Below are 15,158 nucleotides of genomic sequence, written 5' to 3' on the forward strand. Positions count from 1 at the left end.
CGCCATTGATACAATTTCTAGAATAATCTTGAGTGAGAGTACCTGAATATTCATAGAGATAGACGCGTACTGGCACACCTCTGGGAACCGTGTAACAAATAAGATTAACAACTCCTGTTCTATCTCTGAATCTCTCAGCCACAGGTGAGGGAGGTTCACTACCTGCTTTGAAATGATTTTACTTATGAATTACTGTGTGAGACACTGAAAGATGATGAAACAGCTTTGCCAGATTCAATAAAATATGTTGGTTAAATGTGGCGGCACGGTGGCACAGTTGTTAACGCGGTCGCCTCACAGCAAGGAGGTACTGGGGGGTTCGAGCCCCGAGGTAGTCCAACCGCTTGCGGGTCGTCCCGGGTCTTCCTCTGCGTGGAGTTTGCATGTTCTCCCCGTGTCTGCGTGGGTTTCCTCCGGGTGCTCCGGTTTCCTCCCGCAGTCCAAAGACATGTAGGTCAGGTGAATCGGCCGTACTAAATTGTCCCTAGGTGTGAGCATGTCAGCCCGCCTGCCACATAATGACTGCTGGGATGGGCTCCAGCATCCCGCGACCCTGAGAGCAGGATAAGCGGTTTGGATAATGGATGGATGAATAACGTCTAGCAGCAAACCGGCCTTTGTCTGCATTCTGCCCATTCATTTCCTCTGCAACTGATCCCAGTTGCGCTGCGTCCTAATGTGTTACATGGCTTTAAGAGATGATCGTCATGCACAGGTCGTACTTTGCAGGCTTCATCTGTAGTAAACTTTTGACAGTGAGGTGAAAAATGTTCTTTCCTTAGCAGCCATGATATGCATGGCACATTTGCAGTGCCTTGGCAGCAGTTTGGCTGCTCTCTCTGGAGGCCTAGCATCTCTGTGTGGCTCAGGGCCAGTTTATGTTAATGTCCACAGCTGCCAGATATCAGTACAATGAAGCTGCACATGCTGTGTCTATAGCCACTGACATGTGGATTCATTAGTGGCGAGCGGCTGAACAACGGGATTATACCAGGAAATGTGCTGCTCATCATATGAATGACTTCCATTCACAATACGACCACGGTCGGAAAGCAGAGCAGTGTAAACAGGACGACAGCGTATTCCCACCTACGGCAGCATTTTGGTTCGTGCAGTGACTCATCAGTGCAATCAAGGAAAACGCATGCGCACGCGCGCGCGCGCACACACACACACACACACACACACACACAAACACACAAACACACACTAATGCATTGAAAATCACAGCATGGCCCCACTCGCCCTGCATATCGTTCTGTCGTGATCTCTCCCAGTGGGAGAGGTCCTCGGATCAACATGTGATGTTTGGACTCTGAGCTGGACCTTACTGTATCTCTAACATGAGTCGAATCAGGGGGGAAAAAATATCTATATGATAACCCAGGGACAACGTGTCCACTGTTGATCTATGAGAACCTCGCTTGTGGAACTCAGCGGAGACTTCTGAACTGGATGATTCCAGACGGGGTTTCTCCCAACACTGTTCATATGCACGGGAGTCAACGATAAATACAGAAGTGTGATATGTAAATGAAATTTTTTTTATTTTATTTTTGGGATTTCTCCCCAGGGTGGCACGGTGGTGCAGTGGTTAGCACGGTTGCCTCACAGAAAGAAGGTCCTGGGTTCAAGCCCCGGGGTAGTCCAACCTTGGGGGTCGTCCTGGGTCGTCCTCTGTGTGGAGTTTGCATGTTCTCCCCGTGTCTGTGTGGGTTTCCTCCAGGTGCTCCGGTTTCCTCCCACAGTCCAAAGACATGTAGGTCAGTTGAATTGTCCGTGTGTGTGTGTGTGTGTGTGTGTGTGTGTGTGTGGGCCCTGTGATGGACTGGTGGCCTGTCCAGGGTGTCCCCCCGCCCGCCGCCCAGTGACTGCTGGGATAGGCTCCAGCATCCCGCGACCCTGAGAGCAGGATGAGCGGTTTGGTTAATGGATGGATGGATGGATTTTCCCCCCTTTTTTCTCCCCAATTGTACCCGGCCAATTACCCCACTCTTCCGAGCCATCCCGGTCGCTGCTCCACCCCCTCTGCCGATCCGAGAGGGCTTCAGACTACCACATGCCTCCTCCGATACATGTGGAGTCACCAGCCACTTCTTTTCACCTGACAGTGAGGCGTTTTGCCGGGTAGACATAGCACGTGGGAGGACCACGCTATTCCCTACAGTTCCCACTCCCCCCTGAACAGGCGCCCCGACCAACCAGAGGAGGCGCTAGTGCAGTGACCAGGACACATACCCACATCCGGCTTCCCACCCGCAGACACGGCCAATTGTGTCTGTAGGGACGCCCGACCAAGCCGGAGGTAACACGGGGATTCGAACCAGCGATACCCGTGTTGGTGGGCAATGGAATAGACCGCTACACTACCCAGACTCCCCTAAATGAGAATCTTGACTTTATTTCCACTGTTGTTTCAAAGCAACTAGCATACTGCGTGTTTTAACAATGTGAGTCACAGTCATAAAAACAATGTTCTTATTCCCACAGAATGAGTTTATTGTAAATATATATAGTCATATAACTGTTCATACTTGTACAAAGTCTGCTGGTCCCATGCAAAACATCTGTATCAAAAAGCTCAGTTTTTCTGTTCGCCAGAACCAGTTTCGGGGTCATATTTAGCATGCTTTTGTCATCCGAGGTCGTCACACAGAACCATCATTCCAGGCAACCAGATTATCTCTTCTACATGCAAGTTTACACCGAGCTGCACCCCTGACCTCACACTTCCAATTTCTATTCCAATCAAGGTAAAAAAGAAAAAACAGTCCTTGTATGTGTGGGGGGTGGGGGTGGGGTGAAAGGGTGGCTTTGCCACCGTGTCGCAGCTTTAAAGCAATCATCTCCTCACTTGGAGTCTGAGGACACAACAGAGAGCAAGTAACTCGCAGCACCACACACACCTTCTCAGGTCAGGAGGTGACATGTCACATGGTTAAAACAGCAGAATGGAGAAGTTTGTGTCACTCCCCTTTTTTGGAGAATGCCATTTAAATACTGCAACGCTTTTCTGGGACACTGGGTTGAGCATCCACAGACGGATGAGCAGCTCAGGGCTGCAAGTGCTGCAGACGCCATGGAAGTCAGCGTCAGCACCCCTTTCCCCACGCGTCACCGATTACATAAAACAAACATTCCCATTGCACCAAGAGGTCTTTATTAAATGTACAGTAGCTGTTTAAAGGAGCTCGCCATCAATTTGAGTTGTAGTTTCCTTCATTTGGGTAGAAAACAGGGCCACGGCCCATCACACACACACACAAACACACACCACTGTACTCACAGCCTTTTTTCTGGGTGCATTATCAGATGCAACTTATTGAAAATGCATGATCACAATCTTATCAGCCTAATTCACCCCCATTCCCACAGCGTGTTAGTCTTTCCCTTCCATTTTATTCCAGCAGTCCAGCCATGTCACACGTTTCCCAACTCAAAAACCACCGATTCGTCGGGCTCTTTCATCGACAGTCGTGTCCCTCAGCTGTGTGTTGTTAACAATCTGTTTCCATTCATCCGTTCACTTTGTGAGCGACCATGCAAGATTTATTCCCATGTTACACGACAAAGCTTTCAAAATGTGATTTTTTTTTGTCTGTCTGCACTTGTTTCACCCCTGATGTGGCTTCATGTCGTGCCGTCTGTATTCGTGCTCTGCACAAGGCCGCTTTGTCTTTTGCTGTGGCGTCATCACTGGTGTGACGGGCGGGTGAGATTTTTGTTTTTGCATATGTATTTCTGATTTTTTTTTAAAGCATCTTGCTTTGAAGCACTTGACAAACTTGAAGCAAACTGATTTGAATTAGGATGAGCGCCTGAAGGCCGGCGCCAGACTCTTCCCACATGAGATGCATGTGAAAAATGTACCATTTCTAAAGGGTAAACCATCCCAGTATGAGAACTAACATATACTTGACCATACAATGTAATAAGTAGCCATCCATCCATTCATTCATTCATTATCCAAACCGCTTATCCTGCTCTCAGGGTCACGGGGATGCTGGAGCCTATCCCAGCAGTCATTGGGCAGCAGGTGGGGAGAAACCCTGGACAGGCCGCCAGTCCATTACAGGGCCAACACACGCACACACACACACACACACACACACACACACACACACACACACACACACACACACACACACACACACACACACACACACACACACACACACACACACACACACACACACACACAAACACACACACACACACACACACACCTAGGGACAATTTAGTACGGCCAATTCACCTGACCTACATGTCTTTGGACTTTGGGAGGAAACCGGAGCGCCCGGAGGAAACCCACGCAGACACAAGGGGAACATGCAAACTCCAAACAGAGGACGACCCGGGAAGACCCGCAAGGTTGGACTACCCCGGGGCTTAAACCCAGGACCTTCTTGCTGTGAGGCGACTGTGCTAACCACTGCGCCACCATGCCGCCAGCTTAATAAGTAGGACTTCCTCAATATAAACATGAAAACAGCACAAGCTTTGGGGTAAAAGACACATTTTGAATACCATATCCACCACTTTGGTCAAAAAAAAAAAAAGAAAAAAAGAAATGTAAGCACGATCAGTCCTCAATTCCATTCTAGTTCCTTGGAGAATGTATAAGTGAAAAAAAAATCCAAACTACTTTTTTCTCATTAGCTGCATCAGGTAACATAATGTAGTAAGGACGCGTACACTGGACAACAATGGCAGAATTCGACCGCGTCGACACGCAAAAACATTGGCATAACAAAACCCAAGTCGGTAAAATCAATAGCGGGTCACAAGAGGAGCGGCTGAAACATGAGTTAAATCTACCATCGGAGACCAACATACAACAATTTGAAAAAATAAACCCCATGCAAGCACAGTATGAAACAGCTTTATTAAACTAAACAGGGAATGTAGCCAAAATTTGTTTTTGCAAATCATAAATAAAAAAACTAATCGATGGCTTCAAACTACCATAATAAATAGACTCTCGGCCGGTGTTCGCACAACCAAAGACCCAGACCCTGTAGATGGTCTGACTTCCTGTAGTGCAGGGATGACCCTTCCTACTTTATGACAAAATGATGACAACTACTACTCAAGAGAATACATAGAATGGGCCACGGGGAGGTGAGACATCCGTCATCTGTTTCCTACAGTGCTGTTAGGTATCAGTTGTATCAGTGCAATCCACTCAAATTATCTGATCTGCAGTGACATCATGACAGGGTTTCACTCAGTGTTATAATTGGGGGGGGACTCAGCCGTACCCCGTTCATACAGTTCTGGTACCGCCTTGAGCTATCTGAGTATGCAAGACTATAAACATAGGCTGTTCACAATTAAAAATACAACAAAACACACCTGTCTGATCACATGGTACAGTCGATCAGTGTCTATGTCACCTATGTAAAGGCAGCCCCCGCATACACACACGCACACGCACACACACATACACGCACGCTCAGGAAAAAAAAACATACAAAAGGAACAATTAACTAGGAATAAAGAAAAAGAAACGAAACAAAACGTTATTAGGATCTCTTCAATCGTGTGTCAGGCTAGCTCTGCTGATTTAGAAGCTGGAGTCGGGCGGGGGTGTTCAACAGGCAGACGTAGTTTCATGGCCAGGCAGATAACGCATTTGTTTTCAGAAAAAGGTCTTCCTCCTTCCTTTTCTTTTCCCCCCCACCACCCTCTTTCTTGCTCAGACCAGTCTTGTCTGTTATTCAGCTCACTCCACTTTGCTGTAGTCCTCCACATGACCCAGCACTTTCTTCCTCTGCCGCAACATGTGAAAGTAGAGCTGGGGGAAGACTTGGGGGGGGGGCAGAGAAGATAAACCATGTCATTGACTTTAAAACGCAACATCACATGGAGAGGACAACGCTGACATTGCATTGCACGATGCAGAAGAATGACAGATGACGGGGTCAGCGATCGGGGGTGCTGTTGAGCCACTTACGGGGAATGTAGGAGATCATGGTGAGGATGAGGAAGGCGTGGTAGTCGAAGGAGAAGTTGTACTTGTTGGGGAGGGTGACAGAATACAGACCCGTCTTCTGCACGTATGGTAGCGCCGCATAGATGGTCAGCAGCTCCCCGGTCACTCCCATAGGATACAGAACGATGAAAAAAGTGTACCTGTGACATGAGGGGGACACAGAAGGCAATTTATAAAACCACGGGTGAGATGTGTTCTGAGAACAACTCCACATAGGAATACATCCTAAAATTTGAAAGACTACAGAACAGAACAGAAAAACAAAAATTATAGATGCCACCATTTGCTGCAAGTGTGCATTCCCTAGCAATCACTGGCCAAATACAATGCCAAAATGAAATGCAAATAAAAGGAAGTTATTCTGAAAATTGAATTATAGGCAATATTGTGAATCATCCATCATCCATTATCCAAACCGCTTATCCTGCTCTCAGGATGGTGGGGATACTGAAGCCTATCCCAGCAGTCATTGGGTGGCAGGCGGGGAGACACCCTGGACAGGCCGCCAGGCCATCACAGGGCTGACGCACACACACACACACACACACACACACACACACACACACACACACATTCACACCTAGGGACAATTTAGTTCGGCCAATTCACCTGACCTACATGTCTTTGGACTGTGGGAGGATACCGGAGCACTCAGGGGAACCCCATGCAGACAGAGGACAACCCGAGATGACCCCAAGGTTGGACTACCCCGGGGCTCGAACCCAGCACCTTATTGCTGTGAGGCGACCGCGCTAACCACTGCACCACCCTGTTGTGAATCAAATACCCCCCCCCAAAGAAAAGGGAGAGTGGGAGGTAAAACTCATTCCCCAGTTTCTTTTTTTCATTGGCACTCCAAACCAAACGGCTTGATAACAGGCACCGTCTCTGAGCTACTGATTCAATTCTTAGTACACAGCATAAAGTGAAAGTGAAGCAGGAACGGATGACATTTGAGCTGCAGTCATTTGCTACCTAGCAACAAAGCGATCCCCTCAAGCCACTGGGAAGTGAGACATTAACACCTGTTGCCTTCGTTATTAATGAAGATGCAACGCATTAGATAAGACTGCTGTATATTCTTGTCTTGGAAATTAAACATATTACTCTACGGTTGGCATGACTGGCAAATATTGTTAGAATTACTAAACCAAAAGGTGTCATTAGACATTTTCACTGCACCGTAATTACGCCATGATATTCTGAAATGATGTTGCATTATTACGAACGATACCTCAGTAGCTAGGTATGCATTTTCAACCATACATAATTAAACCATACTAGTCCTATGAGGTCAACTGTTTCTTAATCTGAGCTTGGCTGACAATTTTTTTTTTAGCGGGCATTCCCCTTCCCCCCTTTTTCTCCCCAATTGTATCCAGCCAATTACTCCACTCTTTGGAGTCATCCTGATCACTGCTCCATCCCCGCTGCTGATCCGGGGAGGGCTGCAGACCACCACATGCCTCCTCCGATACATGTGGAGTCACCAGCCGCTTCTTTTCACCTGACAGTGAAGAGTTTTGCCAGGGGGAAGTAGCGCGTGGGAGGATCACACTATTCCCCCCAGTTCCCCTTCCCCCCTGAATAGGAGCCCCGACCAACCACAGGAGGTGTTAGTGCAGCGACCAGGGCACATACCCACATCTGGCTTCCCACCCACAGACATGGCCAATTGTGTCTGTAGGGACGTCCGACTAAGCCAGAGGTAACACGGGGATTCGAACCGCCGATCCCCGTGTTGGTAGGCTAGTAGACCGCTATGCAGCCCGGACACCCTTGGTTGGCAAATTTAACTGAATCTCATTTTTCCAGGAGCGCCAACAGCTGGTGGTTATGGAGCAATGTACATCCTGCACGGACGCAGTGAGTTTCTGTGTCCCTACCTTGCCCATTTGATGAGGTAGGGCAGGTGATTCAGAAGACTGAAAGTATAAAAAGAGTAGCGGATGATTTCTGTGATAGTCCAAGCTGTTACAAACAGTAGCACGCTGTCCTCACTCTGCACCTGGAGGAGGAGACACAAAGGATGATGGGAGGAAGAGAGGGGGAGGACTCACATCACACCATCAGAGTTCATCTGCTGTGAGCTAGCGGAACAGAGAGCTAGTTAGGCATGAACTGTGCAATTTGCTTTTCAGACGCTTATAGATGAAATCACACACCGGGCAAGCACTCATCACAGTCATCCTCCTGAGACGTTAGATTTGGTAGGATGCAAATACCACAATTGATGCAAATACCATTTTAAACACACATCCATTAACACACACCCTCACTCAAACACGTGCACACACATCTACATGCATTCATTCACACGTATGTACAGTATAGACACGCACACAAAACAACCTGTGAGATTATTTTTTTTTTTTGATTTTCCCCCCTTTTTCTTCCAATTGTACTTGGCCAATTACCCCATTCTTCCGAGTTGTCCCGGTCGCTGCTCCACCCCCTCTGCTGATCCGGGGAGGGCTGCAGACTGCCACATGCCTCCTCCGTCGCCAGCCGCTTCTTTTCACCTGACAGTGAGGAGTTTCACCAGGGGGACGTAGCGCGTGGGAGGATCCCGCTATTCCCTCCAGTTCCCCCTCCCCCCTGAACAGGCACCCCGACCGACCAGAGGAGGCGCTAGTGCAGCGACCAGGACACATACCAACATCCGGCTCCCCACCCACAGACACGGCCAATTGTGTCCGTAGGGACGCCCGACCAAGCCGGAGGTAACACGGGGATTCAAACCGGTGATCCCCGTGTTGGTAGGCAACGGAATAGACTGCTACGCCACCCGGATGCCCCCTACAAACCAATGAGATTTCTCTATACACACGATCACTTATAAAAACACAGAGCATACATTGTTTGAAATGTCAAAAGGCATGTTATTCACTACATTAAGCAGATTCATTCCTGCAACCTTTAAAACCTACATGTCACAGCAAAGCCGTCTTTTCAGTACTTACACCTTTATTCGTTTTCAGTCTATTGACAGGACAAAAGAGTACACCGCTTGACCAATGATGAACACAAGAGAACAACTGAAGAGTTAACAGTCATTTTCATTTTGACCTGTATTTGTAGCACCACCCCATGTAAGGCCAATCAGTATGATTTTAGACATGCCACAGCACGGTGGTGAGACGTGTCATTCCCTTCAGTTTTGTGACGATCCAGTCGTGTCAGAGATGTCAGCCATTACACGCAGACAATCAAACAAACATTGTGCCCCCCCCCCCCCCTTTGGGCCAATCAGTGTCGCTCTCTGCATGCAAGAACACACTTCCAGATGAATCATTTTACAGAGCGTCATCAAAATCCAATCACTGATGTCTTAGGTATCACATGTGATGGATGGGTAAACAAACCAGCGTGCATCTGCTAAGGGGGAATGAGCAGACAGAGACCCAGTTTCATGGTTTGGGATAATAAAGCCACAATTGTCATTTATGTTGTCCATCCATCCATTATCCAAGCTGCTTATTTCAGTTGGGGTCGTGGGACGCTGGAGCCTATCCCAGCAGTCAATGGGCGGCAGGTGGGGAGACACCCTGGACAGGCTGCCAGTCCAGCACAGGGCCCACACACACACACACACACACACACACACACACACACACACACACACCTAAGGACAATTTAGTATGGCCAATCACCTGACCTATATGTCTTTGGACTGTCGGAGGAAACCAGAGCATCCGGAGGAAACCCACACAAACATGGGGAGAACATGTAAACCCCACACAGAGGACGACCCCCAAGGTTGGACAATCCCGGGGTTCGAACCCAGGACCTTCTTGCCACTGTGCCGCCCCATTTACATTGTATTAGGTAAAAAAAAAAAAAGAGTTTGAATAGTGTGGAAAGTGACTCAAACACAGACTCTGAAATGGAAAGCAGAGTGTGTGTGTGTGTGTGTGTGTGTGTGTGTGTGTGCGTGCGTGCGTGCGCGTGTGTGTGTGAGTGAAGTTCAGAAAAGGTGTCTGTCTCACCTCTCTGACACTGTGTGTGACGGCCCAGGTGAGGAAGACCCGGGACATGACCTGAAAGCCAGTGAGGACCACTGAAGACGGCACAATTCCTAGAGCGCAAGATGCAAGATTAGCATTCAGAGGGATGAGGTGACTGGTAATCTGCTACACAAGCTAAGCGCATCTCTTTATCAATTCCCTTTATGGAATAAAACTGGAAAAATAGATGCAAAGAGTCATGGTCATTTATTTTACAATATCCATTTGTATTATTTACCGTCTACCAGTAAGAAGACAGAACCCCAACATATGGTTTGACCAGTGCTGTGAGCACCCACCCGCCCATATGTGTTTTAACTGCATAGATGCACAATATTGGTGTCGTGTCTCTTCCTGGCCAGTGGAGAGCAGAAAAGAGCTGTTGTGTATGTGTGCATGAGCCTATTTGCTGTGGAAAAAGTGGACGGGCTGTGAACCCCCCAGCCAGCAGCCCACTATGGTACAGCGCTTGTTTTCACATTATCACCATTTGCACCACAATCTCTTACATCTTTGCTCAGTGACACTCAATTTAGAGGTGTGTGTGTGTGTGTGTGTGTGTGGACTTACCTACAGCACAGTGCAGTATCTGCAAAAGGAGAAGAAAAGGGAATGCAATGAGTAGGCAATCAAGAGTGAAGCACATAACATAGCCTATGTGGTTCTACAAGCGTTGTAACAAATACACCCATCAGACTAATGGGGAAACAATACTGTATTTGTGTACTATCAAGTCCTATTACTAGTATATGCAAATTTACTTGACTAATGATAAAAAATAAAGCTTGAACATCTTCTTATTCGTACACAGACAGCTCATGAAAATGGTACATGCTAATTAACACACGCCCCCAGTGTGCAGAGATGATTCCAGAAATGGAACAATGTCGTGCTAAGGTTTCACCAGGCTCTTATCACTCGCCTACAGGGTGTCTGGAAAGGATAACTCGGTCACCTTGTGTTAGTTGGCTATGTGCTGTATACGTGTGCAACAGAAAGAAGGGGGTAGGGAGTTTGTAATTTCACAGTTGCCCAAAATTGTTAGCCATATATTTATCCTAATTGTTTGGTTCTGTGCCCCTGACACAGTAGGCATGTACATTTGACACAAGTCCAATATAAAGGACATACCAAAACTAGGGCTAGGTATGAATGGGTGTGTGTATGTGTGTGTGTGTGTGTGTGTGTGTGCCCTGTGATGGCCTGTCCAGGGTGTCTCCCCGCCTGCTGACAAATGACTGCTGGAATAGGCTCCAGCATCCCTGCGACCCTGAGAGCAGGATAAGCGGTGCAGATAATGGATGGATGGATGTTTCAGTGGTATTACATCAGGATAAAATTGGGACACTGTCATCACATGATACACAACTTTGTTGTCTAAATTAATAATAACACGAATCTATTACAGAAAATGTCCCGTAAAATTAGGTCTGAAATATTTGAGGGTGTATTATTGGAAATCTACTTTTGGTGTAATATTGTACTTTTTACATTACCAAGAGGTTCAAATGTGATGAACTTCAGTTGGATTCTTGAACGTGTTTTCTTGCACACATATGCAGATATGGTCATATATATTGACAGTGTGTAAAATTCCCTTTGATTATCGTGATAATGAGACGTTCCATATGATCTAGCACTACACCACACACAGCACAGCTGTGAAAGGAGCATTTTATAGTATTCCTCACCACATAAGCTTGTAACTCCAGATGGTTACTGGCTTCATGATGTTTTGATGGATGAAATAGGCTTCTATCGAAAAGCCAGATAACTGAATTAGTCTAGAGACTACGGCTGTTCTTTTACAAACCTCTAGAACAGCTCCAGTCTGAAAAAACTTTAGAGGCTTCTCTATGGAGTAGTAGAGGCCATGGTAGCTGCCTCTGGCCAGGTAAGCTCTGACCAGGCCCACGGCTATAACCAGCCACCTAGAAGAAAACATACACGTTCACAGTAGGAAGAAAAAAGAATTAAATTTTTTTTAAAAATCAGATCAAGTGGATAACCTTATTTGTGGAACCTTCATCTGCTTTGTCTTAATACCAAACAGAATTATTTGGTTATCATATAAATGTCATATATATGCCCATTGACCCCAAATTAATGATCTAAATTGGATCGATACTCGGTAGCAGCAAATACTTAAAGATTTGTACTCGGAATCGGTATCGTCAGTGAATAAGTGAAATCAGTGCATCCTTAGTTATGATATATGCACAGCTCTTATTGATTAATAACAATTAATTTCAACTGGCTATTGGTTAACCCTAACCCTAACCCTATGATTTAGTCTGTAATCAACCTTATCTTGAATATATCATTTTGACCAGATCCAATTCTTTCACCGGTCAATAAGTGAAGAATGTCCTCTAGTGACTGGCTCACATTGTACATGGATCCGTAACTGGTGGAGATTCTCCAGACAACAGTAGCATACTGATCAATTAGAAACTAGGTTTATCAAATTAAACACAAATCACCAACTCCCGGCTTAGTTTGAAAGATGAGTGGCAATTGTTCATGGTTTGCTTACTCTGCATCTTACCATGGAGTATTGACAGAGTGTGTATTGAAAAAACTGGCTAATTCTATTTCAAAATTAGATGGGATTAAAATGAAATTGGCATAGAAATAAATGCGCACTGTTTCTCTTGCATGGATAACATGCAATCTTATATCCAGGGATACACAATGGGAGACTGCAGATGTCTTAATTTAGACTCGAGGCCCGACATAGCCAGGGTGTGAAAATCAGGTCTTGTCAATTATTTAAACAAAAGCAGAATACACTTCTCGCCTAGATGTTCTGCATTTGTTTGAACAAAGGCATTGACTCATTGACAAAGGAGAGTAAGATGCCACAGCATTTGTTCCGCACACCCTTATTTGTGTTCAGTACGAAACCAGCACTGTATGGCTTAGCAACAGAGAGGGGCAGGCACAACGTGACCTAACTGGTCGGGGGAGTCACCAAGCAACACCCACCATGACATTGTGCAACACTCACTATGGAGAGAAACACTCATTTCACAATCCAGGGTTCAATCTACCCCAATAACCTGACCTAGTATGTGGATCGCTAAACAAATCCAACAAAACCAGTCCGTTTAAAACCAGTAAGCTATTCCTCAAATGCAATATGTAAAACGATAAAAAAAAATGTCTGAAGTTTATTCGTGGACAATTGTGCACGAGGTGTTTCGTAAATCAAGTCAGTATCTCTAAAAATAAATCACAAGAGAATAAAATCGTACGCGTTAACACTTCGGGAGTTTCATTCGGGCCACCTCATCCACGATCCGAGTTACACGCGCATTGTAACGGTGCGAGAGGGACACGTCCGTGACCCGACCCATTGTATCCAGCGACGAACGGCCACAACAATAAACAATCTGTCGTCTGTCTGACAATTACCCGCGCCGTCTGTCCGGCGAGGGCCATAGGACATTTGGCAATATGGGGGGGGGGGGTTATTTCACAACGCTATCCTGAAATCGGTAATTATGCTGATAACTACAGTAGGTAAGCGATACATGCAGAATTTAAAAAAACGAAGTTGAATAGAAATCCCACAGAAAAACCCCTGCAGAAAGAAATGTCGGTCTGACAGGAGACGCGCGTCGCCTCGCTCCCATTCATTCAGCTACGATGATCATGCCTGTTCACTGCACGCGCGCACACGCACACACGCACACGCACGCACACACACACACACACACACACACACACACTCCAAGCCAGCATAGCAGGAAGACGTTGACTCCATACCCAGCTGTCATAACGACGTTATAAATAACCAGATAGGCCGTCGCCAGCGCGCCTGGTCCTCTCTTCTTCTTGGCGGACACATCGGTCTGGGCCGTTTTGCTGATCCCCATAGCAGGTGCTGACATAGCTGCCGCCGTGCAGTGCACTCTCCGTCCAGGCAAACACCCGCAGAACCAGGAAGTGAAGGGCTTCGTGGCCTTGATGGTAATATGGGACGCTGTCTGCGAAGCGCGCCCCCTACTGACCATTTGACGTGCACACGCGTTCCGACTGGTATGTCCCGTGGAAGTCAGTCTGGCGATAATTGCTGTCATTGGTTGACTTTGGAACGAATTGACGGCAGATATTTGACGTGTACTTATATCCATCGAGTTAACTGCCGACAGCTGTCGGTGAGGTCTGAGTTGCCCCAGTAATTGTAGTCTTTCACGTTTGTGAGCTGTTTTGGCACTGTGTACGTTGTAGTCCTGCGTCATGTGTTTTAGTACTTGCTCCTTGTTATTGTAAATTCAATGTTCTCATACTTGGCAATAAAGTGTTTCTGATTCTGAGTCTGGTCACTTTTCTGGAAAAGACGGGGCAATCAAGACTACGATAAATACCTGGACGATTTCTGTCATTGTTTTAATGTCTAGTGAAATAGGTATTAATGAAATTGAGCTCTGTTGTCATTTTACTGAGGAGCCCTTGCACCCCCGGGATCCTTTTAAATCCCCAAACCTATTGGGTAAAGACAGCTGTGGTTGGGTCTCCTGGAAATCTTTTCGACTTTAAAAAACACCAATAATAATAATAATAATAATGATAATAATAATAAAACTCCTGACTTCAGTTTATACACACCATACGTGTCAGATCACCACGAGAGCTATTTATATATATATATTTTTTTATTTGTACTCCAAAGATTAATGAACATCCCTATAATGACAGGGCCAGTATTAAAGCACTGTACATTCACACTTTTGCCCACTAGATGTCCACGTTACGCCGGGCTTGCAGTCGCCTGAACGTTTGAATAAAATAACAAATAAAAAATCGGGAAATTATTCAGTTAATTTTGGTAATAATTTTATTTGGGCAATCATTCCAAAACAAAACAGCAATAACAACAATGTAATAAAATGAAATGAAATGTAAAGTATACTCGATAGACAGCAACTGGTCGAGTACATGCAAAAACACCGTTATGGTTTTTTAAGGGGTATTGATTCTTATGTTAGATATTTGTAGTCAAGTGTAATTTTTTTATAAATTCAATCGTGAAAATTTTGTTAAACAGCATCACTTAACCAAGTACATGTGTTTTCAACCCCTCGCCATGACCGATGGGCCAACAAAAGTTCAGGCGTATTTACAGACAGCCAAGTTTCCGGAAGAGCAAC

General features: G+C 46.0%; 1 protein-coding gene across 1 annotated transcript; it reads right to left on the minus strand.

Moving 5' to 3' along the window:
- Window positions 1-4,866: 4,866 nt before the first annotated feature.
- On the minus strand, window positions 4,867-14,031 carry hacd2 (3-hydroxyacyl-CoA dehydratase 2). The gene is made up of 7 exons (XM_056289713.1): window positions 13,774-14,031; window positions 11,816-11,933; window positions 10,573-10,591; window positions 9,985-10,073; window positions 7,882-8,003; window positions 5,957-6,135; window positions 4,867-5,808 (listed from the first exon to the last, which is right to left on the minus strand). Exons 1-7 carry the CDS (start codon window positions 14,019-14,021, stop codon window positions 5,726-5,728), a joined length of 858 nt encoding a protein of 285 aa, XP_056145688.1. The 5' UTR covers window positions 14,022-14,031; the 3' UTR covers window positions 4,867-5,725.
- Window positions 14,032-15,158: the final 1,127 nt, after the last annotated feature.

The sequence above is a fragment of the Lampris incognitus genome, chromosome 11 (genome assembly GCF_029633865.1).
Source record: "Lampris incognitus isolate fLamInc1 chromosome 11, fLamInc1.hap2, whole genome shotgun sequence".
NCBI classification, from domain to species: Eukaryota; Metazoa; Chordata; class Actinopteri; order Lampriformes; family Lampridae; genus Lampris; species Lampris incognitus.

Bases quoted from the DNA above. Each gene is read 5' to 3' on its own strand.
- hacd2 (XM_056289713.1), bottom strand. From the start codon at position 14,021: ATGGTCAGTAGGGGGCGCGCTTCGCAGACAGCGTCCCATATTACCATC. The intron at 11,934-13,773 runs GTATGGAGTCAA...GTTTTCTTCTAG, and splicing joins AACGTCGTTATGACAGCTGG to GTGGCTGGTTATAGCCGTGG. The intron at 6,136-7,881 runs GTAGGGACACAG...CTCATGTCACAG, and splicing joins TACCTCATCAAATGGGCAAG to GTACACTTTTTTCATCGTTC.